The 26,840-nt window shown below is 43.1% G+C and overlaps 1 protein-coding gene across 1 annotated transcript in view; it reads right to left on the reverse strand.

Moving 5' to 3' along the window:
* The window catches only part of jing (AE binding protein 2 jing), a 234,239-nt gene that overhangs the window by 25,909 nt on the left and 181,490 nt on the right, over positions 1-26,840 (reverse strand). The window contains exon 2 of the mRNA XM_071596896.1: positions 374-1,340. Within this exon, the coding sequence (XP_071452997.1) occupies positions 374-1,340 (967 nt within the window). The remainder of the gene's footprint in view (positions 1-373; positions 1,341-26,840) is intronic.

Below are 26,840 nucleotides of genomic sequence, written 5' to 3' on the forward strand. Positions count from 1 at the left end.
GGTAGAGTCAGAGTTAATGAGAAGGTCAATTGCAAGGTCAAGGTGAAGACTGAATTACTATATCTTGGGCTTCACTACATTCATTGGTTATGTTTTGATTTAAGTTTCACCAATGTTCTTTGACCTGACATAAAGACACTAATTGGAATTCTGAGAAAACTTGTCAAGGTAGAAAATAAGTGTAGTCAGAACCAAGACAATGCAGCCTTTGCAACCCACATCTGGCAGAAACTTTTACAATGACAAGGTCATCTATAAAAATTTGTGAGGACAAAACTGAGTTCTTTCTATCCATCATGAATTGATGGCTGTAGAGTCATGCCTAAAAAAATAAATTGGATCAGATAACTATTCACGATCAAGGTAAAAATACCTGCAAATGCTCCATAAGCTTGGTGCCACACTCAAATGCCAGCTGGCACTCGGACCAGTGGCACACGGCAGACGGTCTCCCCGCGGCTGACCCACTCCCACCCCCTTCACTTGAGTGCTGTCCCAGGGCCTTCCCATCCGACGACACCGGGAAGCGAAGGGTCTTCGGTACCGACAAAATGGGTGACAATGGCGCGCCCATCGACGACACCACCGCCGCCGGAGGGCCACCGGGAGGCCCTGGTGCCTTGGCCCCTTCTTCCTCCTCATCCGCCCTCCCACCTCCGCCACCGCCCCCGTAATACTCCTCTTCCTCCTCCTCGTCCACTAAGAGGGCCTCCACCCTCTGCCCCCCCTTCAGCTGCTGCAGGCCCCCCTTGCCGCCGGCAGCCACCTGAGCTCCTGCAGCGGCGGCGGCCCCGCGGCCCAGCACCGCCCCCAGGCGCTCCTTCCGCACCCCGGGCGGTTTCATCTGCGCCTTAAAGTACTCGGTGATCTTGCCCTGCTGCTGGTGGTGGTGGTGGTGGTGAAAGGCACGGGGGGCCGGAGGCGGTGGCTTCACCTCCTCCGCCTCCTTGGCCACCTTCTTCCCCTGGAAGCCCTGGTTGACGCTCTGGAAGTGGCCCTGGTAGGAGCCCGCCCTCTTGAAGGCGCCTGAGGAGAAGAGGCGCTTCCCGCCGACGACCCCGCCCCCGCCGCCCGCGTCGTCCACCCAGTTCCCAGGGAGCCAGGGGTCGGGGGGCGGCGCTTCGTCCGGGGGCGGAGCGGCGACCGCGGCTTCGGGGACCACGACCGGCGGTGAGCCTGTGCGGGAGTCATCGCTCTCGTCGGAGGCGGCGGCCGAGGAGGCGGGTGATCGGAGGAGAGCGGAGGAGGAGGATGGGCTCGAGTACGGCGAGCCCGGCTCGGTGATGTCGCTGTTGCCGCTCGAGGTGGAGCAGTCGGTGGAGCTGAGCGCCGCGACGCCACTGGAAGGGAAATTGGAAAATGACACGCGTTAGGAACTCTTTCGCATTCAACAAACACATGAGAGACACAACAATCATACCTAAGCCATTTTACATGGAAATCTCATGAAATTATCACTCTTTTTAAATCTGCCGGAATCAAACCACGATTCACACCGAGATTTTTGTCTGAAAAATTTGTTTTGTTGCACCAAAACAAAATTATGATGCGAAACGATTCAATATATTAAAAATAGTCACGCAGGGACTTAAACACCGTTACACATGCCATGTCCCACTGGGCACAATATTTAGCATGAAATGAAACCACAATTCACGGCAAGTTTGTTTACTGAAAAGCTTCTACCATAACAAAATCGTTGTGCAATGACAATAATGTTAACAACAGTCAATTAAGAACTAAGCACTTTAACACTTGCCTGACAATAAACGAATTAAGAACAATCGCCATTATAATAAACCAAAATCGTATATGCCATGAAAGTTGAAAATATTGCCCGGAATAAAATACCCCTGCAACATCATAACCAAACCACACCCACGGTACTCTCCCAAATGCCAACCGGGTTACCCCATACAAGAACTTTCCTCGACAATTATTTCTCTAATTAACACAAATTATTTGGATGGAGGGTTAATTCCAAGGTCGCTGGTCCGAATTACACCTGGTTCACGGAATTTTAAGCAATGATTTCAGTCGTTGTTAACGATGTCGTATGGCTTTTGCGGTACATAACTATTAAATGTAATCAACAGGCCTACCATTACTTCATCAGGGTATTGGATTTCCAGTTCTGATTCTTGATATCCGAACAGTGTAATTAACGTTTTGACATATCTCGCACTAGATAAATGCATCCATACATACTCTTACGAATATTAAAATTTGTCTGCAACCGCAAACCATCCCGACTGGGAGGCGAGATTTCACGGAGGAGGACGCTTGCCTGTTTTGTAAGTTAAAGTGGGCGTCTTTCACTTCACATAGTTTGCGCCGCATTACCATAACCTCTTCCTCCGTCATTTACATCTTCGAGTGCGCACTTTATAAAGAAGGAGTTATTTTCGCATACACCCCGTAATACAAAAGAAGTTGCGTGTTACTGACCCTTTCGCCCAACCTTATCGCTTCCATTTATTTTTTAAATGGCCTCGATTTATGTTTGCACCAACTTTTGGCCATAACTTAGAACTTGATTAATATTTTTTTTAACAGAATGTCAGTCTGATATACGAAAGATTCTTTCTTACTCCTGATTACGCGCCGGTATTCATTATTTGATAAGATACTTGCTCATTTAAGTTTATTTTAGATCTATTTATTAGTTTTCACGCAAAACTTCCACTGGGTAAAGAATGATTGTGTTGTTCACAAGAGAAGCATCTTCACTAGTAGATTCGGCACATTCTATTCCGAAACAAAAAATAAGAAGAATATCATGAAAAGGATTACAGATTAGAATGGGAAACGTGATCGATAAGAAACATCATAGGCTACGTCGATAATCTAAATTACTGACTTATAGTCATTACCGTGTAATTTAAGGCAAACATGGATGTGCTATATAATAATCTCCGGTGTACTTAACCATACACGAATATGTTACTTGGTTGGAAATGAACGTCGGGCAATTATTTTGAGCGTGTGAAAAAAAACTAACGTGTGAAAAATAATATTCCATGCGAAAAAATCGCAATGGCATGCCATTTTTGTCACCGTTTCCTTATATGCGAGATTAGCCATAAATAAATGAAAGGAAATGACCTTCCGAATGGAGGAACGACTTACGTAATAGATAGGACTGTTGTCACTGAACCATTCCATGCATAATCATTTTAAGGGTACGTTTGAATAAATTAACGCTGACGATTTTGGACTGTTTTGGACATCTTTTCTACTGCACAGTACATCGATCGAAAAGCAGCTAAAGGGCGAGAAACGATGCGACAATCGAATCCATGTCACAAGTCACGAAAGCATTCTTACGGCGAGCGTTAGAATCGCTAGGATAAACGACTGGATTGGATTGATTAATTCCACGAAAATAATTATGTTGATACAAATATCCAAACCATTCGGCAAACTCCATACTTGCCTCAACGGCCCTGGCCCCGGATTGTTTCTGAGAGACTCTACGACATATCTCGTTTCATAACATTCCAACGGTGTGAGTACTTCGCTTTGCAGTGCAGTATTCGTATTGAATGGGTGTTCATGGTACGAAATTAATCCATGCTCATCAACGTAGTGTAAGTAATATCTTCTTCCCCTCCTAATCTTATCTAGCCTCAGAATGGGGTAACCGATTGCTACAATGGGTTTTCAGTGTCCGTAGTAACGAAATATGAACTGAAAAAGGCTAAAACGCGACACCCGGGCACTTTTTGGCATAAAAAGTTTTTAGCCGATCGATTTGGCAGAATAAGTGTTGCTTGGCGGTAGGTTAAACATTTCCCGCCAGATCCATGCCCTCGAAATAGCACATCAAAGAAGAAAAATCTGAGACCTAAGACCTCATATCGATCGAGCACTTTTTAAACTACAATGGAGAAATTATCCTGGCCGGACACACTAATTACCATCCTACCATTTTGCAAAAACATATCAAGTGCTCGAGAGCAAACAAAGACATTGGAAAAATCTATGTTATCGAAATCAGGTATCTCTATAATCGCTAAAAACATAGCACTACATATTTACATTGTCACCAAAGGCTTCGAATCACACAGCATCCTCCCCATTAAAACGCCAAATCCGTTAAAATCAGTTCCAAGTACGGTCTCATTCAGTCCACACAAAAACACTGGTGTGCTAGGAGCAAACTCGAACACCCAAATGAAACTGAAGACTTGCCGGGAAACATCAACAGCACTGCGAGAATTCCTTCATTCCCGCTCGGCAACTAAATAGCTGCCGAGCTAAGGACGCCAAACCGAAAGGCAAGCACTACACCAAGTGCACACACGCATGGTACGTTCCTTCTCGCGCGTGGAGTGGCCATTTGCCTGAGAGATAAGAATCGGAGCTCAACCCATGATGATTCGAGTACTCTTTCTAACGCCTTGAACATCAGCGTCCCCCACTCACAATTTCGGGAAGAGCAAGCTGATGCATTACCCGGTCGGCGTACAACCCTAACAAAAGACGGCCGCAATGCACATCACCGCGGGAAGATAAAGCGATGATCCAGCACTCGAATGATGAGCGCTCAGGGTGATTGCCCAACGGAAATCAAATCGATACAAGGGAACTAATTTCGAAAGGTATAAACAAATAAAACAGCCATCTCAGGCCGTGGGTGTGGTCCATTGAATAAGTGGAGATATTCTACAAAACATTGCACACACGAAAACAGCGAAATGAAACCAGTCTCCGCCTACGGAAAACCATTAAAAAAATACCGACAGCGTAAATCAAAACTCGTGGAGAAGTAAGTGTTGGAAATCTCTGACTGTGAAAAAATCAGAGGTGAATCTTTGCAAGCATTGTTTCCTCTTTTTTTTGTAGTTTGGCCGTGGTTCTAATTACCCAACTAAGAACGTTATAAGGTAATGTTCTGTCGTTCATTCAAACACAAAATAAACCGGTGTGAAGAAAGACGACTCATAAATACCGCTATGAAGCATGTCGCTCTCTAGGATTGAAAAACTTTTTTGTGTGAGATGGGCTGCGAGTGTTAAGCATAAAACATTATTGATAAAAAATACGCCCGCAGTAATTTAAAATAATTGATCACAAAGCTTCGCGGCCACCAGCATCGCTCCTATTTTCATGAGCTCCTCGGGCACCGCGTTACGGGGGAAAAGGGTTTTTAAAAATGATAAGAAGGCGAGAAGTGAAGTAAAAAAAACGTATGGCAGACAGGTCCTTGAACCTAGGCGACCACCACCTCTGGAAAAGGAAAAAAGCTTGGCGGAGAGATTCTCCGCCTCGCGAGTGTGCGCGCTTGTCGCAGAAGGTGCTGCCGCCTCGCGCGAGCGGGCGGGACTATCAGCAGGAAGCAACGTCCGCCAAGACCTTGAATAGCATTCGCCTCTCGACGAGGCAGAGAACAAGGGTGGGAGTTGGAAGGGGGTGGGAGAGAGATAAACTGGAAGGGGACCAGCAGCTGACTGAGAAAACGACGTCGTCGGCGAAGAGGAGGAGCGATCGATTTTTTGGGAATTCGATTCCGAAAAAACCAATCCAGCGGCCGGCCTGTCTGGAGAGGGGAGGCGGGGTGGGTGGCAGCGACAAAGAAGCGAGCGTCCGAGGGTTGCCTGGAAACCAGTGCACGTGGTGACGGCGAAGGAGGAGAGGACGGATCGCCCAGCACCCCGTTCGCCACACACAAACCACCGACTGACAATGACAAGAAAATTGACAGTGGGTGGGGGGGGGGGTGTGGAGAGGAAAGAGAAAAGGACTTAGGATCGATGAACGGAATGGACCCACTTCGTTTTTCTCCCACGGCAACCGGGTTCTTTCCCCAGTCAAGGAACGGAGGAAGAAGACAAAGCAAATTAACCCAATGATAGGTTCTGATAAGTTTGCATGGAGGTCACCCTATACCGGAGGGGGGGGGGTTAAGCTGTGAAACGACACAGAGTATTCAGGGGGCCTGTTCCTTTTCTTGTAAGGAATGCGGTAATGCAGTAGGTAGAGCTCTGGGCTACTGATCTGAGTGCCCGGGTTCAATTCCTGGGCACCCGGAACTATGAGTGATTTTTCTGGTTTCAGATAATCCTGGAAAACCTCAAAAGCGACACAGGAAGAGGAACTACCGCTCCCTCCCCCCCATTCTAACCCCTGATTGTGCGAATTTCACACGCCGTTGGGTTTAGGTATTGGGCGAGCTCTACTCAACCCTCACCCATCAAACCGATCTTAGGGCTCATTACTGCGGTTGTTCCCTTTCCTTGCACCGCCCGTGGTTTCCCCAGGAAGATGCAGTACCCCAAAATTCACACAGCTTTGAAGCGGATTCGATCCACCGTCCGCTGGATGGGACATGTTTGAAATAAAGCGTGGGATCTCGCGCGCGGTTTTCATCTTCGATGACGCCGTCGAGTTTCCGAGAGCCAAGGGCGGAACACCGGCAACAAATCCTGTCTCCTCTCGTCACCCGAACCTTTTATCGCGGGAGACGACAGCTCCTGGACAACCGTAAAGAGTGATCTGAAATCAATCGCTGCGGCGGGGAAGGGAGGGGAGAGAGAGAGGCTCAAATCCGGCCTGGGCTGGGGTGTCCTGGGAATGCAGTCGCAATCGAGTTTTAAACGAGGTGGTGCTCCGACCCCTCGAGGCCATTGCGCAACGCTAGCACGAAAGAAGAAACTCCAGGACACAGCAACACCGCATTCTAACGCGAGCTGTGGAGAAGGAACGAGTGCGGGGTTTTGAACCCAAGACCCGTGCACTGGCCTGAGGGTACACCTTTGAAGCGCAGAAAATGCTTCCTGTGATTATGCGCCTTCATATTGTAATCTCATATTTGATCTGTCTCTCTTTGTTTTCACTCACAACACCGAACCGGTTTGTACACCAAACCAGTGGTAACGTGATCTCTGGTTAACCAGAAGGTCGCAGGATCAAGTCTTTCCTTCTCATCCCCCCACCCTCTTTACCCCCATCCAATCCTCCGGAGCATGAATGCGGAGGGGATGCTGTCACATGGAACGGTGCGAATGTTGCGGTATCCACCCCTCCTACAACCACGACACCACCCCCTATAACAAGAGAGAGCCCTCTGAGGGGGTGACCAACACGGCATCCGCTTCCGCTCTCTTCGGGGTCTCTCCATTCGGGGAAAGAAAACATAGCGAATATTGCGTTTCGTGAAACAAAATACCGCAGAAGAGCGACCGGAATATAAATTTATTACATATTATTTCATTCGAACTAACTAACGGTACTTTTTAAAAAGAAATCCGAAGTGATACGAGACACGAACAGTCTTTCAACTTACTTGTGGTGCCTGTGCATATTTAAAAAACCTCGCACAGTGGCAATAAAATGTACAATATCTAGAGAAATTATCAATCGCACTGCCTTAATGTGAATGAGAATAATGAATTGTGGGTTGATTACACATACACCTCGCATAGAACAGACGCACCAAGCAGAAATAATATCCCTGCTACCTGGAACGTTGGGTCGCATTCCCTGCCTTTTACAGACTCCTCGGGGGGTAGAGTGTTTTGTGGTGCATGTTCATGTGGTAGTGGTGTTTCACATTCTTGCTTGTTGTGTCCTGGCTTGCATGTTGTAGGATGGCTTTCGTGCTGCATCCTGGGGTGCAGTTTTTTGTTGGCTTGCGGTATGTGTTTACATGAGTGTTGGATGAAGGCATTTTTGCATGAGTGTGTGCGCTGCTGTGGGTGTAATTTTCCACGTTGTTTTGCATGTGGTATTGTTCCTTTTTACGGTTGGTGACCTAACACCCCCCGCCACACACCCTTGCGGGGTATTATTTAGATGTAGATGAATATATGTAATCTCTTCCTCCTGGCTAACTGTCTCCGTATACCAACCCAAGAACTTTTCTTTTCCTAATACAAATCCCAAAAAAATAAAGGCATATCAAAGCTATCATTCCTCTCAGGATTATCTAATGTTCCTCCTTCACTTCAAAGCCTGGGATAGCCATCTCCCATTTGCTCAACGATCGTAATAATCAAGTTAGCATTCAGCAGCTAAATAAAAAAATAGATGAGGGCCACTTTTTTTTACATTTTCCTAGACATACAGGTAGTTTCCTTGAAACGTAGCATCTTCTTTTTAATTAGACCAGGATCAATAAAAATATCTTTCACAAGTTTTATGAAAACCTGTTTTACAACTCTCAAGAGAATTTTACTTTCTCATAAATCGCCATCTAAAAACATCTTTAAATTTCAACCAAGAGAACATGTTCGTTAAGAAGCCGGAACCAAGTAATTGGGAAAAAATTAACAAACAAATTTTCTGAATAGTAGATGCATACTTAGAGAGCAACCAGCAACCCGCCACAACGGCTAACGGCAGGGTTTTATGAAGCGACTAGCTATTTGAGTAAATAATGATTTCATCATGTAACCAAGAATACAGGTAAAACTTGGTAGAATTTTGGTGCTTAACTTTTCTACTATGATAAATGCGAGTTTTGCATTCGAAAAGGATACTTTTTGTGTTGGCTGAATAGACAAGTCAATTTTCTCTTTAAATTTTAATTGTGGTCTCGCTTAGCAATGTACGGTTAGAATTTTATATCCTTTGGCGACCTTAAAATCGTACGATAATTACGATTCCTAACCTCGAACTGTGCCTCGAGCATATTCCAAGTCTTCCCATTGATCTTCGATCCCTTACATTGACTCTCCAATCCATTAGTCCCCACTGTTTGAATACGCTTCCGTTTTCAGTGTCTCCTGACTTATCATTAAATGTTTTACAGTACAGTAGAATCTGAAGCTATCAGGGGTTGAGTGAAAGAACACTGAATAGATAAGTATGAAGGGTTGTAGTCAATCAATCTTGCAGTAAATGTAGACTAATCTTCGATTCTTCCCGCCCTTTGCCATTTCCCGCTGCTTTCAAGACGTTCATGGCCACGGATAAGCCGACTGAACGAGAAATCAGTGCCTTCATCTCCAACCTTGGAAAAAAATCCATTATCACGGTGGTCTCCTGCGTTAGTTGAGCATTCGACATGGAAAGGCAGTAAATTGGCAACACGCGACAATGATAATTCGCACCGCACATCTTTCACAATTGTTTAATAATTCAGGGTACGTTTCTATTATATTGTGCTGAACAACGGAAAATAGCCTCCATCTATTGCGTATGCTTTGCTTTGAAACTGCTGAGGAATAATTTTACACTGTTGACATTTCAAGTATTATGGAACACTTTCCTCGTTTATGAGGGAGTTGTGAGAATCGAATCTGCCATTTTGGACTCACCCAATTGTTTTACTCCAAATCAAGTCGCGGTACTAATGTTACGTATGTACTTATGTTTAACATACCACGTGTTCAAGTCTCTACACTCTACCCCCCCAAGAACCTCGCTCATCAATAGTGATGCTCACCACGTCACGCAAATGAATTTACGAACGGCCCCAACATCATGCAGTTGTACGTCTTTCAGCAGATATCCTGTTGATAATCTGAACATCTGGCATTATCATATATACACGATTAATGAATTTCCCTGTAACTTTCACGTTATTTTTTGGAAAACAATATTTATCTTAACTAAAATTTCCTGGATGATAAGTTGGAACTCCAACCCTTTTTTTTAATAAGAAAACTATTAGCAGAGTAACCGCTGCGGTGCAGTCACGCCGTAAGGTTTGTAGGAAATCGCTAAACAGCAAACGTGACCGCAAATTTTGACGATTATTTTTTCCTACAAATTTTCCTCGTGTCATCACGAAACTATTAACCCAACTACTAATTTGTGAACATCCAAATCAATGGTTATATTTTTTTGGTACGAATTAAGTCCTCAAAAATCTCGGAAACGCACGAGGGTTCCAACGAACAGTTCTTCGGCGTCCCGGGTTTTCCGAGAATAACTGATGCGCCTAGCAACCCCTACATTTCCCAAAGGGCTCTTCAATTTCTCCACTTTGATCCAAACCCTGCAATCTCATACACATGCTACGGGAATCCGTCGTTCACTTCCGATTACCTTATTCGCACGGAGGCCTCGCGTCGAAGGGAGTCGTACATTTCAACCTCCGACCCAAGCAATCAACCCTGGACTCTCAGCTCTCACTTTGATGTTCCCTACTGCCCAAACGCATCCCCACCCTTAGGTGCAAAGCAATGGGGGGGGGGGGCAAGAAACATCGCGGAAAGGGATCCGGGAGCGGTCCACGATCCGCTCCCAGGTGAAACTGGACGGAGTTAGAGGTAATTCACTTCTCAATAAAAATCCTGACCACGGAAAATAAAATTCTCCAACAAATCCAGGGCCACCGAGATTAGTCCGCAACAATGGCATTGATTAGAAGATATCTCGACTTATGCTATAAATCGTATAATACTCTCCCTCCAAGACGATGCCGAAAAATGGTCTATGACGGGAAATGCTCCTCCTTGATACCACTACTGGATTACGAGTGAGCGCCTAATGAAAGTTAATCAACGTCGATCAAAAAAATCTGCACTTTTAGCCGATCATGCCCCCTCCCATTCATCAATCCTCACTCGCCGATTTATTCCTTGCGAGAGGGAGAGGGGGGAAGAATATCAAAAATCAAAACCTCCAGGTACATGACGGCGACGACCATTCAATCAGGTACGTCAAATCAAACACTCTCCACGCGGAGACACATCTGCTCCATTTTGGAGAGGTTTTCACTGGTATCTGAGTAGCGGGGACATCTACATATATAAGTTTTCGCCATCGGGTACTGCAGCAAAAACGAAATACAAGTATCTTAAAAAATGAAAATGTTAATGAAAATGTTAAATGAAAATGTTCAGAGATAAAAAGTTTGGGATCTTGTTAGGACGTACTGAGTGAAGAATTGAAACCATCTGTGCAATCGCCATGCACTGTGTCCAAGTGCTGGGCAAATGATGGCAAGGGCTGCAAACAGGAATGGAGCGGGCGTCTCCCAAAAGCATCGCAATATGGGAGCACAGACACTTTTCTAAAACCTGAAAACCAATTTTTCTAGAACATACTCGTATGATAAATTTCCGGATTTGTCCAGAAGGAAGAAATTCTACGAGTTTTCCATTCTCCCAGTTCCCCAGGTACGTGGACACCCTGTACTTAGGACATTTGAAGGGTTACTAAAAATATATAAAGTTACTTCGGAGAACTCTCGATACCAATGAGAAATGGTGCATACGAACAAAAAGGCCATAGTCGGTTAAATATTACAACAGCGCCCATGGTTACCAACTGCGGAGACCAGACGAAGCTTGCCTGAGGGCTGGCCGTCCGGGTAATAGTCAACTGCCGTTCCACAACCACGGCAAGTGTTACGACAAAAATTCCAGCCTTTGGCCGAGTGAATTAAAAATATAAAACCGTAACTGCATCAATATAGGTATCTATAGGCGACAATGCCCTCCAACCTTATCTTATACTTCCGAGGAAGTATAAGAATCAAAAGAAGTTTATCGTATCTAAAACTTCAAACATCATCATAGATGAGGGAAAACTATTCTGAGCGAACGGCGTAAGCACACTGAAATTAGATAGCTCCGCTTGAAAGAAATGTAACAATAACACTCAAGGACTATTTTGAGACCTCTTTTAATGCGAGGCAATGCTTTCGGAGATCCTTATGAAAGACGAATTGTTTTCGTTGTCATTGTGATCACCACTTTAGGGGATGGAAAATATGAGTACGCCGCCAATACCACCAAATAGAATCACCCTTTTCTGCGCATACAAATTGGTCGTTACGTATTATATTTTAAATCTGAAGATTAACTGCAGTCCTTCACTCAACTCTTCCCTTCCACGTTGCCTGATACCTTGAATGTCTAAGATAAATCCCCACTTGACCAACTTATTCATTCCTTCGCCTTCCTCGTGGCATACTTCTATTATGTTCACAGCAAATCCGTAGGTCTCAAGGTGTGCTCAATCCATCTGGTTCTCAATGAGTTCCAAAACTCTCTTCCTCCTTTAGTATTCCTTGGAGCACTAAATGTTTTTAACAAACCATTTGGTCTTATATTTATATTTTTAGTACCCCGAAAGCAACCGATAGGGTGGGTGGCTGTGGTTGAATACACACCATGGTCGGACAATGTTATTCTGATCCCTTATTGTTCGAGGAAAAAATATATCATAAATGTATCTGTTCTACACTTAATCTCTCAAATTTTACTAACATGATCTCTCCTACTGTAGGACGATGGGGGAAATAATACATTTTCAAAATCATCGGTAAACAGACATTCTTCCAATTTACGCAGAATCGGTGCTTTAACCATTGCTTAGTAAGTGATTCCGAGCTTAGCTCTACTAATATTTTGGATACGCCACTAAGTTTATCAGCTCTGGTCTGTTTTTCTAATGGCCCGAGTTTCGTATTGCTTCCACACGAATTCTCCCTCGTTTCCAAGCCTTCCCAAGCAGTTGGCGAGTGATAGAGAGCATCCCCGGTCGGCCAAGTGACCACTCGATCGCCCACGGTCACGCGCGAAGCCCTCCGAGAAGTAAAATCTCCGACCGCTTCGACGACTTCCCTCCCGACGCAAATGAAAAAAATACGCACCGAAGGATCACTGCCTCTTTCGACGCCCGGGAGCTGGCGATCAATCTCGGATCAACCTTGAATATAAGACGCGTATTGCGCCACTTCCGTCGCCTTCGTGAAGGTCGGTGTCTACAGCTGATATGCCCCTCCAATATATCCGAGGATGACCACACGTCTTTCGTCCCCTATCTTCCGATGGCGGTCATTTAATCTGTTTTTAGCTTACTACTAATATTTTTTACCAACCTTCGCTTCTTTGTGATAGCGAGCTACGCGGGGAGGGGGGAGGAAACATTTAAATCTGTCAGTTTTAAGGTTTTTACCGTTCCTACGGAAAGTCTGATCTGACCATTCATGCCAGGGGTCCTAATGACCCCCCCCCCTTTCGGACCACAAGTAAACGCGTGCGTCCCGTGGATTTCTTAATATTTAAATCTCAACTTGGCCTTTTCGTGTCTGAAAAAACTACCAATCTTAACTTTTCCTGTAACCCCGTCTCGCATTCTTCTCGTAACAGGAGTACAAAAACCATGAGGCGTTAGACAACGCGCGAAATCTTGAAGGATGGCAAAAGTGATGTCTACACTAATTTGTGTCTCAAATGAAGGATTCGTTATTCACTGAAGGTGCTTCAAAAGAAGCCAATTGCTGACCTCGCCGCAAACGGTTTGGAACGTGAGGACCTGGGATGCGAAGTAGATATTGGCAATTCAAAATCAAGCGCCGCGACTCATGAATGAGATTAATTCGAAAATTATCGCGTAAAACAATCGAGTTTGTATCGAAATATGATAAAGCTTGCGTGCCATTGTTGGGCCAGGGAAAAATTCCATCCGATAGCGAATCTCAATTTCACAGTCGACCAAGAGCGGGTCAACGCGTTGATTGCTTTCGAACGGTGGTCGGAGACTGAAGAATTTTTGTGAGCAACGAATGTAGCATAAGGTTGGTTAGGATGAATATGCTACTCCGGAGCTCACCAAGAAGACGCTACGCTACCGGACGGATCTAAGAATAATTTACGACGTCAAGTCGACAATCGGTACAAATCGAAATAAGATGGAACCGAACAATTTTTTTCCAGCCGGGAACCTTACTACTGGACAGTTAAGACAATTGACTCATATTGAAATCCAAACGGAAGGTCGACCTCTAGGCATGTAACTAACACCCACTCCTGCGCGAGTTCACCACTTATCAAGACCGGGTAAGATATGCGGCTGAAGTGGCCGCCGCCGTCCTCGTCGCCATCAGACTGAATTCAATTATGTCAACCACATCTTTCAAGCAGGACGAATAATCGGCGCACTTGCCCCGGGGACCAAATATATTATTACTTGTTAGTTAATTATCATTTAATTGAATTGTCCGTTGGTAATAATTTCCGTCAAAGACGCCTGAGAGTACACCCTATACACCATGCAACTCATGTCAGGCCACGCGGAATGATGATCACTTTTAACGTAATAAACTCCTTTCAAAGCGTCTTCACCAATGTCTCACCAAATGTCTCCGATTGATTACCAAATCGAGCGGGCCAACCGATCTCCACAATTGAAAACTAATATAATGGAATAGAACGTTTGCTGGAAAATATTAAGCCTAATAAATCCTCCGGACCCGATCAAATACCCGCTCGTATATTTAAGGAACTAGCTTCGGAAGTCGCATCGTATCTAAAAATCATATTTAAGAAGTCGCTGGTAAACCACAAGGTTCCCAGACATTGGAAACCGGCTAACGTAACACCAATATTTAAAAACGGAGACAAGGAGAAACCGAGCAATTAGAGACCCTTATCCTCACATCCATTTCATGTAAGATCATGGAACATGTAGTTGCTAGTTCGATCGTGAGACACATCGATGAGCATGAGTTGAAAAATGAGAACGGTTTCCGAAAGGGTAGATCCTACGAGACAACTTGCTCTTTCTGTTCATGATATTCTTATTTCGGGAGAGAGCAATATTTCAGTAGACGCAGTTTTTCTAGATTTTACAAAAGCTTTCAACGAAGTACCTCATGGTAAACTACTCACAAAGCTAAAAGAATATGACAGAGAAGAAAATATCCTGGGTTGGATTATGGAGTTTTATAATGGCAAAGTACAAAGAGTAGTCAGAGAATGGAAGTAGTTCAAATGCAGTAGAAGTTACTTCAGGTGTTCCCCAGGGAAGTGCCAACGGACTTCATTAATTCCTACTTTAAGAGAACGCTAACAACATTGACTCCGTAGTCACTCAGAAGATACGCTTATTTGCCGACGATGCAGTAGTTTACCGAGATATCCATAATCCTGAGGACACACCAATTTAGCATACGACCTCAATGCTATACAACGCTGGTGTGACACTCGGCAATTAATATTAAACTTAAAAAAGTACGTAGTGATGAATATTTAGAACGCCGAACGCCAACTGTATCGCGAACACCAAAATGGAATGTCTAGACTCGAAATGCTTAGGTGTTACCCTCCCCCTCTCGGCCTCTGCTGGGAGAAACACATACAGGCGATATATGTGGACAAGCTAACAACAAATTAGGATTTATTCGAAGATTACTGGGTAAATGTGATGAAAAGGTCAAAGAGAAATGTTTTCTTCCGCTGGTTAGGCCTCAATTAGAATATGCTGCTATTATATGGGATCCTCACGAAGTTGAATTGATTGCCGAATTGGATCGCGTGCAACGGCGAGGAGCTAGATTTGTAAAACGTTAATATGATAAACTTAGTAGCGTATCCAAAATGAGCAGCTAGACTGGGAATAACTCACGGAACTAAGGTTAAATTACAGATTAAATCTATTGCGTAAATTGGAAGGATGTACCTTTACCATGGATGTTGAAAATGTATTACTACCGTCTTACAATCGTACAACGGTAGGAGAATCATGTAAAAAAAATCGAGAGATTAAGTATAGAACATATAGATTTAAATGCCATTTTTTCCATGAACTATGCAAGCTTAGCAGGGTAACAATAAAAAATAATTAATTGCACATTTTCTGCTTAATTTTAATGCGTGAGAAATGCGACCCAAACAGGAATTTTCTTATGGAAATTTCCAACCTATCTTTGAATTTTGTGGTCTCCCGAGAGACGCAAAGGGAAACATGTGAATAATCGAACTTCGCCAGATATATAAAAGAATTAAATTATAGATTTCATTCCTAAATAAGAGCAACATATGCAGAAAAGAAATTATTTCTTTTCATATGAATCTATTTAAAACCCACCGTAAATTCAACCAGCAGGAGATTGCAGGTGAGAGAAACTAGCAAGTTATTTAACGTACGAAGACTGTTTAAGATGACCTCAGCGTTACCCTTTGAGGGATTGGTGCGAACACGTGTCCACTCCGTCCACCACCAATCAAAAAAGATTTCGATATGAGAATGGATTAGCCGCCGTCTTGCTCAATTAACTTAATTAGTAACATATTAATAATTAATTGTATGCTCGAAGATTTTATAAACTGGTTTCAGCGTTGATGAATGATGCTTTTGATAGCCCAAAACGCGCAGACAAGATTAACTTACCAGGCTGAGACCGCACGACCTTCGTATCGATAAAAATACAACAGCTACCTCCAACTCTCGCATACAACTGGTGCCTTTAAAACATTGGTGCACTACCCGCGGCTCGCCTCACCTTTTTTGCGGCCCGCGGTTACTGACGCTCATATATGATCTTCAAATCAAACGATATTTGAAACCGCAATCATTATTTTTCTACTCACACAATTTAAAAAATTATCCTGAAAATAAATTTGAAATGTCTTACTTCGTCACTTTATCTACCCAATAGTGTAGATGAAAGTCTTCGTTCACCTCTAAAACTCGTTTCATATTCATAATGGCAAAACTCGGAATCACAGGGAAACAAGTCAATACTCAGTAGTGTGCAGGTTTCCCATCATAAGACTGGTTGAAGCGATGGAGCATAAGTTATTGAGAAAATTTTACACATTACAGGCATTTTATTTTATTAAATTGATTCGCCGCTGAATAAATATAATACAAGAAATTGCCAATGAAAATTAACAACAGGGTTTTCGACCGCGTTGTCGTTAAGCTTGACACAATTGCTAGCCCAGAACTCGGTGCGCTGAAAACATTTGCCCGAAATTTTACTTCAAATGCAAATGATTCATAGAAACAATTAAATCTACCAAGAATGTTTTCCCGTTGACGTTTCGCAGGTTCCGCCTTCAACAGAGGCGAATTTAAGGTTAGAAGGTTTATCCTATATTAGTTTTTCAGGTTTTAACAATTTCCGTCTCCTGCTGATTCCACCTTGCAATTATATGTTTCACTGCACAGTTCTAATGCCGCAACGTTGAACACGGAAAATATATTGCACGGCCCGTTAGGTGACAGGTTGTGCATCACTGCATCGACAGAACAATCGATTCCCGGAACAAATCGAATCGGAATCTCCTCCCTCCCTTCTATTCCCAGCTTGCACGACGGATAGGATGCGCGCGTGCATCATCTTGCGTGCGTAGCACGAGTGCAGCCGCGGGGGGTGGGAGGGTGGAATGGGAATTACGGGGGGCGGGTGTCTCCTGGAGGGGGAAGGTGGGGAAGAAGGGTCTGGCCAGTCCCTCCCGCGTCTCCCGAAATGGTTGAACGACCCGCGCCAAGGTCGCGGAGGAGGAGGCGAGGAAGAGGGGCGGCGACGACGAGGGGGAGGGCAGCTGGTAGAGAGAAAGAGAGACCCAGAGCCCAGCCCACCTCTCTCCCACCCACCCACCCCCTCCCAGCTGAAAGACACAAGCGGCAGACAGCGGCGGCGCCCTTCCTCCCCACACCATCGCCTCCCCACTCCCGGGGAGTCGGCGGCCCTCCCCGGCGGCAGAAGAGCGCGGACACATGCGGACAAGGGGAGGAGGAACCCATCGGCACCGCCTCTTCCTGTGCCTAAGGCGTGTGTGTTTATTATTGGGGAGATGCGTCTTTTCGTGCGGTCCAAACAAAACACCTACTGGGATTCGGGTTCGTCCGTCTGTCACGGTTTCTGGGACGGAGGCCGCCTCTTCTCCCCCGAACCTCAAACCTCCCGCGGAGCGACGAAAGCTGTGGGTTTATAAATCTCGTGTGTGAATATATATATATATATATATATATATATATATATATATATATATATATATATATATATATATATATATATATATATATATATATATATATATATATGGGTGGGTCGCGGAAACCATAAACATAGTAATCAACCCGAAGGTCTGTTTGGTAGGCGATGGTAGAGTTCACCCAGTACTAAGCCCTATACGGCGTGTGAAATTCACACATCAGGGTAGGGGGATAATTTCTTTTCCCTGTGCCGGTTATGGTTTCTCAGGAAGATCTGGAACCCGAAAAATCACATAGCTTGGGCCAACCTGCAGGTGCCCAGGAATTGAACCCAGGCCCTCCGGTCAGTCGTCCACCGCTCTACCCCTGGACTACCGCGACCCCCTCACCCACAACGACACATACCTATAGAAAACTTATGTGAAAGTCTCACGGATGCGAGTAATAATGTATATCAAGTGAGCACTAGCGAACGAAAACAAATAAGCACACAAAAAAGAAAAGAGCCTCACACGTTTTCGAATTTTCGGTGGTCAAGTCACCTTTCTCAAGGAAGAGAAAGAAGGAACTCCTTATGTGTGCGCGGGTTTATTAAATAAATAACATTTATGCGATAAATTATAAACTAAAACTTCCCACGAACGAGGCGACATTTATGTGAATAAAATGAAGTTTACCCACATCACATAAGGATTTTAAAAATTGACATGGATATTTTGGTGGAAATTAACAACGCCAAAGTTAGCATTAAATGCATTCCCATTAGTAACCGGTTTCTTTTAAATATTCTGAATACCAAAAAAGAATTAAGTGATAAAAATTTGCGCCTGAAATTGTATTACCACCTCTCCAAGGTGCAAACGCAACTGATTCAAGTAAGAAATGACGATGACAATTCTTTTCCATCCACGTCTCTCGCAGATTTCGTCTCACTTGAATCGCGATTAGTACGCAACGCTATTTCCATAGTTTCCCCTTTTGACAGGTTTCCATTTCATTCGAATTCCAACTTTGACATTTTTTATACTGTACAATGCATTGAACTCGCACTTCACTCACTGAATGGCATCGTCGCATGATACTCACGAAGCAAACAGCATTCCATATCCGCAGACGCTATTAAGTTTGCGAGCAGGGATGTGGGCGCTATTTTGGTCTCTTCCACGGAGTTTTCTGCGACCACGGACTCGAATCGATTTTGCGGAAACGTATTCTAATAATGCTTCATTTCAACTCTACGTCTTTTTCAAGATATTTTTTGAGCACCACATCACGTGCAACGATGCACGGTCTTGTGACCGGCGGTTTCCGGATTCAAATCAGAGTGATCCCTCTGGACATCATGGATGTAACCAGGCTGCGTGATTTTGTGGCTACCGGGATATCCTGGGAGACCGCAGGCGGCGAAGGGAAAGGTACATGCTGGGAAATTACGAACACCATCCCTTAGGCTCTTAAAGACTCCCAAAAAGGCGAGTTTAAACACGGAATGATCTACAAAAAGAGCCACATGAGATAACAGCACAAAATTGCCATGCCCACATGTACTTATTGTTTTTAATACACGGCCACGGAAGAGATTATAATAAAAGCGGGGATCTGACTAGAGCGAAAAAAAAATTTCTAGCGACGTAGCGCTTCCTTCTCATAGACCGAAATTATCTATAAAAAAGTAGCTGTAAAATTGTGACCTCCGCTCTCGAAAGCCTACCGAGAGTCCGACAATATTTCTCCGGCTTCGGCGAATTCCACAATAAATATAATTCAAAGTTTTGGAACCTTAAAAGTTATAATTTTTTTGGACAATACATGAAAACAATATTGCGCAAAAAGGCTAATCCAGCGTTGTCCTCGACTCTTGAACCACGATTACTTATTTCAATGTTACAACTGATGAGTTACAGAAGATTTCATTTATTTTAAGATCAATAATGAGAAAGTACTTAATTGAAAGACGGAATTGAAGGACTGGCATGACTAGATGTAAATACAAGTACATTCACGATCTTGGCTACCTTTTCTGTTTATTTAAGTGTAATGTTATACTCCTTTAATGAAGGATCTCAGGTTTTCCCGGCGTATGGTATTCAAGAAGTTCTCTCGGGTTTCCCACCGGGTCAGGTTGCAGTACATCGACGTTTCGAAGGCTGACTCTGCCATCGTCTTCAGGGTGAAGACGGGTACCTGTACTAAGGGTACAGGTCTTCAGGGCAATCCTTTAATATTTTAAGTATATGTACCGTGCTAATTAATCCATCTGCTTTCACCTAGGGGAGACCAAAATAACCTATCTAGCAGTGAGTTTAGGACCTACAACCTTCTCATCTGAAGACTACGGTGCATAGACGTGTTCGACGTGAGAGATGACGTTTTTCCCTCAAAATTGTTGGAATGTTTCAATTTGTTTCGGCAGCAAGCACGCCGTGTGCGAGGGATTTCCCATATATATAAAACCGTAACCTTTGTTTTTCGTTCAATTACGTTGTGATAAATTCTACTAATTTAATTTCAATGAATTAATTATAATTGCAAATATTTAACTTTTCTAAAATGCATGTTTTCGAGTGATAAGAACTAAAGTAAATGCAACAATTTCAGAGTGTAAAAATCATTCGCCTTGACTGGGATTCGAACCCAGATCCCTCAATATCCGGTCGAGTGCTCTGAAATTGTTGCATTGAAATGCACATTAGCGGATGACTCCGTTAAAAGTTACTGTTGCGGCATCTCCCGCAGTTTCTTTGGAATTTGTTAAAGTAAATGCAATTCAACACTTCTAACGATAGTTATCAAGTTGTAAATAAAAGATGGTATTCCAAAGAAACTGCGGGAGATGCCGCAACAGTAACTTTTAACGGAGTCATCCGCTAATGTGCATTTCAATGCAACAATTTCAGAGTGTAAAAATCATTCGCCTTGACTGGGATTCTGAAATTGTTGCAAAATATGGTATATCGATCACATGTTTCAATATTATCGACCATTAGTATCGACAGATGATTGCTTTCCGAAATTCAACACCAATGCCGCGGAGTTCTGCCCAAATGACACTGCTATAATTGTTTGTTTTTACCGATGCACTGCGGCAAGCACTGCGGCAGTAGTTTTTGCAGTGAGAAGAGTGAACTTTTATTATTATTATTATTATTACACGGCAGTAATTGCAGTGAATTTTAGAATACGACCTTGTAGAAGTTTAACTCATATCTCTTGTAACATTTTTCTTAAATTACAAACCTTAACTTTTTCCTTTGAAATTTTGTTTTAAAATAATCGATCCATACACGAGTATACAGGGTATTATCCATATTGAAATGTCCTCTAGCAAGAAATTTGATTGCCATCATCGACATTGCCGAGTTTCGTGCATCGCGACCCATAAATACGCCAATTTTACGAAGAAATGCGACAAAAATGGCCGGACCTCCTTCCCACCGGATATGTCGATGATAGTAAAATTCACTCGAAACAGAACGGAAGTCCCGGGAAATAATTTTTTTTTCTCATTTCATTTCCGCAGTCGAATCTGCCGACAGGACTGCAGTTTAGTTGCACCGTACATACCGCGATGATAATTTAAATGTTCTTGGGTTCAAACTACCATTATGGGCCAGCGTACGAAATTCGTCCGGCGGTGAATCGTTTACTCACATTCCGTAGCGTTCCCGTCCGGCTATTAGCTCGCCGGGCACGGCGGAGTGGGAGGCCGAAGCCACATTATTCGAATGCGCGGCCACCCTCCCTCTCGTTCGGCTATGAGTCAACCGGCACACAAGTTAAAAAGAAAAATTAAAGTCGCACCTACCCTCGCCGAAATAAACAGGCGAGAGACGGAGGGAGAGAGAAGGAAGGTGGGGGAAGGGAGGACGGAGTGGGAGGACAGGAAGCCTAGAATTCACGCTTTCACGGTCAAGTACGTTTTTCCACTGGCGGGTGGAAGCCGGCAGGCATTCTCCGTTCGAATCCACTTACGAACACCACTTCAACGGCGTTCAATTCCATTTCCAATAACGCTCGATGCATTGACCGAAGCCACCACTTGCGTGCAACTGACCCCCGCGCATTATCTGGACCCCCTAGCCTCTCTCTAGATCTCTCCGTGGAACGGACAGCGGAATGGCGAGGCTTTGTCCATATGCGAAATTTCTCTAAAAAGGCGGAAAACTATTTTTTAAATCGGAAATTATCATGTATAGATTTTTAACTGGACGATTTCGGATAATTATTCCAATAAATAAATTTAACTTTAATCAAGGTGGGTAGATGCTGTTATGTTGACACTATTACATATAATTCAGCACATGATAACAGTTTTTCGTGAGAATGTATTTCTGCACCATTAATCCACGATTCCACTTGTGTTAGCCCACCGCTGCCAAAAGAGCATTGATATAATCTAGGTTTTTTAAGTCAAATTCTATGAAAATTACCATGGGAATATCCTTTTTTATCATCTTCATTTGATATGAGTTTAATTTCAGAAATTTTTATTAAAACGACATACATACTTGACATGTCAACGCAACCCCCTTAAATTACAGCATATGATGGATGTATCCACGGAAAAACTATATCATCCACAGGAAAAGACATTTCTTATCCTTCTCCTTTTCTAAACTTGAAAATTCTAGCACCACTTCCGGATACATAAGTATTATAATAAAACTAATACAGATTAACGCTATGAGACTTTTTTTAACAAATGTTTGAACTCCAGGAGAAATAAGTAACCCTATAATTCCTGCAGTAAAAGAAATTGAAAAGGAAATTCACCATTACCACAAACTTGAGGGACTACCGGATGCATCTGCAATGCTCTTCATTTTCCAACATAGAAACGGCGACTATGATATTCACAATAAAACTTTCGTAAAGTTATAAATCGATAAGGATACATTTTCATCACCATAAGTCTTGCTCTTAAATGGAACAGCAGAATTCTAATATCAGGGTGACGTTTATTAAACAAACTTCCGCTTGACTCCCGTGGTTTCGTTAAAATCAATATATGCATTGATGATTGCATAAAAACCAGCGTTAATATATAATTTGCGACGCTTCCACGTCGCATGACAGTCAAAATGTGAGCGCAAAGTGGTCATAGTTCATGAAATACGACTTTTCTCTCATCCTTAATAGGCCTTAAAAGTTGTGAAACGAGTGAACGACTTCTTCACCGTTTCAGACATTGAGGCTATTCGCTCAAGGAAATTGGTCAGTCTAGTCAATACTTGCACCTTCCAACTATTACTGACACTCGTGTCTACCAATTGCAGCAGTTTAAACAGATGAATAATGAATATCATTTGGTTATTATCAATGTCAAAAAATCAATGAACAATTTAGAATCACATTTGAGCTGTTTCCCTATAATCCCAATAAGCTACCTCAGGGAGAAAATCATAGGGATTCAAAAAAAAAATTGGCTTCCGTAACAATATCCATATCGTAGTTCACTTTTTCCACACATGGGTCATCAACAATTAAGATACCCGCATTTCCAAACGGATAGGAAACTTTCAAGTCCTGTTGTGAGGCAAAAAGGACGAAGAATGGTTTTATAATATTATGAATTACTGACGGAGCAAAACTTGACTTAATATCTTGAATTTCAGAATGGCTTGAGTACCAATTGACAATTTTAAAAAAGTTACCAAACCAAAGGTCGGTTTGATAGGTGATAATAGAGCTCACCTAGAATTAAATTCGCATATCAGCTATCAGCAGCATAGTATGAGAGCTTTCCCTGAGTCGGATATGGTTTCCCAGGAAGACATGGTGCCAGAAAATCACACAGCTCGGGTGAAGCTGAGGGTGCCCGGGAATCGAACTCAGGCCCTCCGGTCAGAAGTCCAAAGTTCCCTTCGACTATCGTATCCTCCATTTGACTATCATTTCACAGAAATTAAAACTTCGATATTTCATCAACCTCCACCGGAGTATTCGCTCCACTATGAATGTAAATTGAGTAGTAGTAGTGGTAGTAGTAGTAGTTTTTAGGGGAGGCGACCGACAACTGAGGTCATTTGCGCCATAGGGGATGGACAGGAAAGGATGAAGGGTGGAGTCGGCATTAGCCTACTCTTTACCCGGTGTCGGCATTAGCCTACTCTTTACGAAAGACGCCAAGGGGTCCGCAGCTTAACGTCCCATCCGACGGACGGCGTACTCACTCAAAGTGCCCTCCACAAAGCACCTCAAGTAGGGACCGAGATACCTCTGAAAAATATTCACCGCCGGGATTTGAACCCGCGCCCTCTGGGTGGGAAGCCAGTACGTTAGCCCCCGCACTATCTCGATCCCCCGTAAATTGAGTGACAGCGCAAAATATGACGCGTAATGTTTTATCAAAATGAATCACGCCAAGCTACTCTCCATATTTGCAGACGACACTTTTATAATAGTAACACATTGGTATCCAGGCCGTGCGGACTAAGGGAAAGGTCAGATTCTCCCACAGTTTCCCTTGGCGCAGTGTCATGGACAAAGTCATTGAAAAAAAGAGGGCGACAACGCTTTCTTCTGCCGCCCTAGGCTTCCTACACAAGGCGCAAGAGCATCTCCGCGCCCGGCTTTTAAATTACGACTTTCTTAGGTAACCCCCCTCTTGAAAAAAATACTACCCACTCAGTTGGTATTGCTATAGAAAACTTAAAATACTCCTCCTAAGAAAACTCTCACACGACGTAAGATGCATCCTTCCAAAGTTGGAAACTTCAAAAGACGAACAACCTACCAGAGCCTGAAATATAATGATCGTTATGAACTTTTTCTTCTCAAAAAGTCCTTTGTAAGACGAAACCTATGCAACGTTTACAGAAAGGAGTTCAGCGTAACATTTATTTTATCTACGAATCTACGCATTTGAATTCCATCGAGGCAGAAATAAAATTTCGGATTAATTCTTTCAACCAACCTGTTCCAGGCATGGAGCTGTTTAAACGTTCTAACACCAACTGCAATCGCAAAATCTTTCTTTAATTACTCAGATATCTGCGCTGTTTTGTTTTTAAATGTTAATTATTTCATGAAAATAACCACCATAATGACAAACTCATGGCGTCAAGTTTTTTGTTTAACATACCAAATGGTATCTTCAACTAAAACTTTTCTTGCTGGAAACACCATTGTTCCCTTATTCTGTTGATAAATTTATTGACCAGTGCAGAAAAAAAACATGAAATTATTATTTTTACTTGAGACCTAATGAAACAATACATATTATTAATAAGATTCCCTTTTTTTCTACAGTATTATACGGATTAGTATTACCACAACAATTCCAAAACTACACCATACAAATTACATCTTCATGAAATATTGTGAAATCATGAATTAAAACATTTTACTCTCTAAACCTGAGTGAACGACAAGACGTACCTCGTACTGAATAGCGCAGCAGTCAACCCGGTGGTTGGTTTCAGGGACGAAAGTAGCGCTAACCGAATATTAAGCCTTATACGTCGTGCGAAAATAACAAACATGCTAAGATAATTTTTCCTTTCCCTGTAAAGCCTATGGTTTCGCAGGAAGATCTCGTACCCGAAAACTGCACAGGGCTTGGATAAAGCGCCCAGGGGCGTCACCCTGGAATCGAACCTGGCCCACGGGTCATTAAACCAGTTTTTTACCCACTGGACTACCACGCCCCTCGCACATTGTGGATTCCAAAAAGAATCACTATTTTCGGTCAAAATGAAAACGCGCAGGTAATACTTTTCCGCTATCAGGGCGGAAAAGGATCTCAAATATGCCTCCAAGTCGATTCGAGTGGGGGGAAGACGTAGAGAGTGTCGGGCGAGATGATCAAGCGAGGCGAATGGATGATGGCTGAGCCGACAGCTCGCGTGGTGGTTTCCGGTGGGCCAAGCCCATATCAACCCGTCATTCACAATGGCCCGCGCCGTAACAAGGCTAAGGGCGTGTGTTCAAAACTGATGCGATTATGTCCGAGTTCGGTGGGAAGAGGAAAAAAATACCAACAGCGATACAATTCTGCCATTAACTCATTCGGCGAGGAAATTAGTTTTAAATCGAATGGGTGGAGATTATTTATGTCGTCGCGATGAAAATGCAGTCAAATATAGAATGAAAGGGGAAAATATAGTGGAACGGAGAGTTAGATTTAGCAATGGGGATTTTTATGCGCATCATAACATAAACGACGAGCATTTCATGAGCATCACACCATAACTCAGGGTCCCAATGCGTTAATTTTTTTAAGGAGAAGGAAACAATGCATGGGCGATATGGAACGGAAAAATCCTTCAAGATTACTCGAATCCCAAAATGATGTTTGGAAACAAGGACCTTCGATCTATCTGACCAACTCATCGCCATCACTCTTGATTTTTCTCATATTTTTACGCCGAATGAATCAAACTCATTTTTATTACGGGCTCGGTGAAAGCGAGATTTCGCCCAGCTGGTTTGCAGATAAAAGAGCTGGTTGGATATTCGCATTTTAATGAGCGACATCACGTCTAAAAACGGTCACCTGAGCAGAACTGCTTCCAGGCATTACGAGGAACTCTCTATGGCCAATGACCGTGTAGAAACTGAATTATCACACAAAGGAATAATATGGTTTAATAATATATTTCTCTGAAAGAACTCTCTCCCTCAATTAATTCCTTCCGTCTCTCTTTCCTCGTTCCCACGATAACAATTTAATATCATTTTAAATTTATTTTAATCGATATTTAAAAAGATTTCGGGAAGGGATTCATAACTTAAGTCAATCTTTGACGTTTTATCTATACGCATATTTGAGGGTATATTTGTGAGTGCGTGTGGAATGAGAGAGAAAGGAAAAAAACAGTGAGTGCCAGTACAGGAAACACATTGCTGCATGCAATGGATGTAAAGAGTCATGGCTATTAAGAGCAGTTGTTTTTGGTTCATTTTTTTACAAACTTCGACTGAAATCGATTGAGACAACAAACAGCTAAGAAGAAACCAAATCAAAACACGTACTTATAAATGACCCTGGCCTGAATACGTGAATTTTCCAAATATTTTCGTTTACTTACTATACATTAAAAATGAACTGTACCAATTACATATTATGCTTTGACATAAACAACTATTATAGTACCGATATAATAGATCACGATGGATATTAATTCACGATCGTCATAATATTTATTACACTGGTAAGGGCGTACCTTTATTCTAGCTCCACTTTCGCTTATTTCTTTGAAAGAAATAAG

Source organism: Hetaerina americana, unplaced genomic scaffold (genome assembly GCF_022747635.1).
Source record: "Hetaerina americana unplaced genomic scaffold, ioHetAmer1.1.p SCAF_8, whole genome shotgun sequence".
Classification (NCBI taxonomy): domain Eukaryota; kingdom Metazoa; phylum Arthropoda; class Insecta; order Odonata; family Calopterygidae; genus Hetaerina; species Hetaerina americana.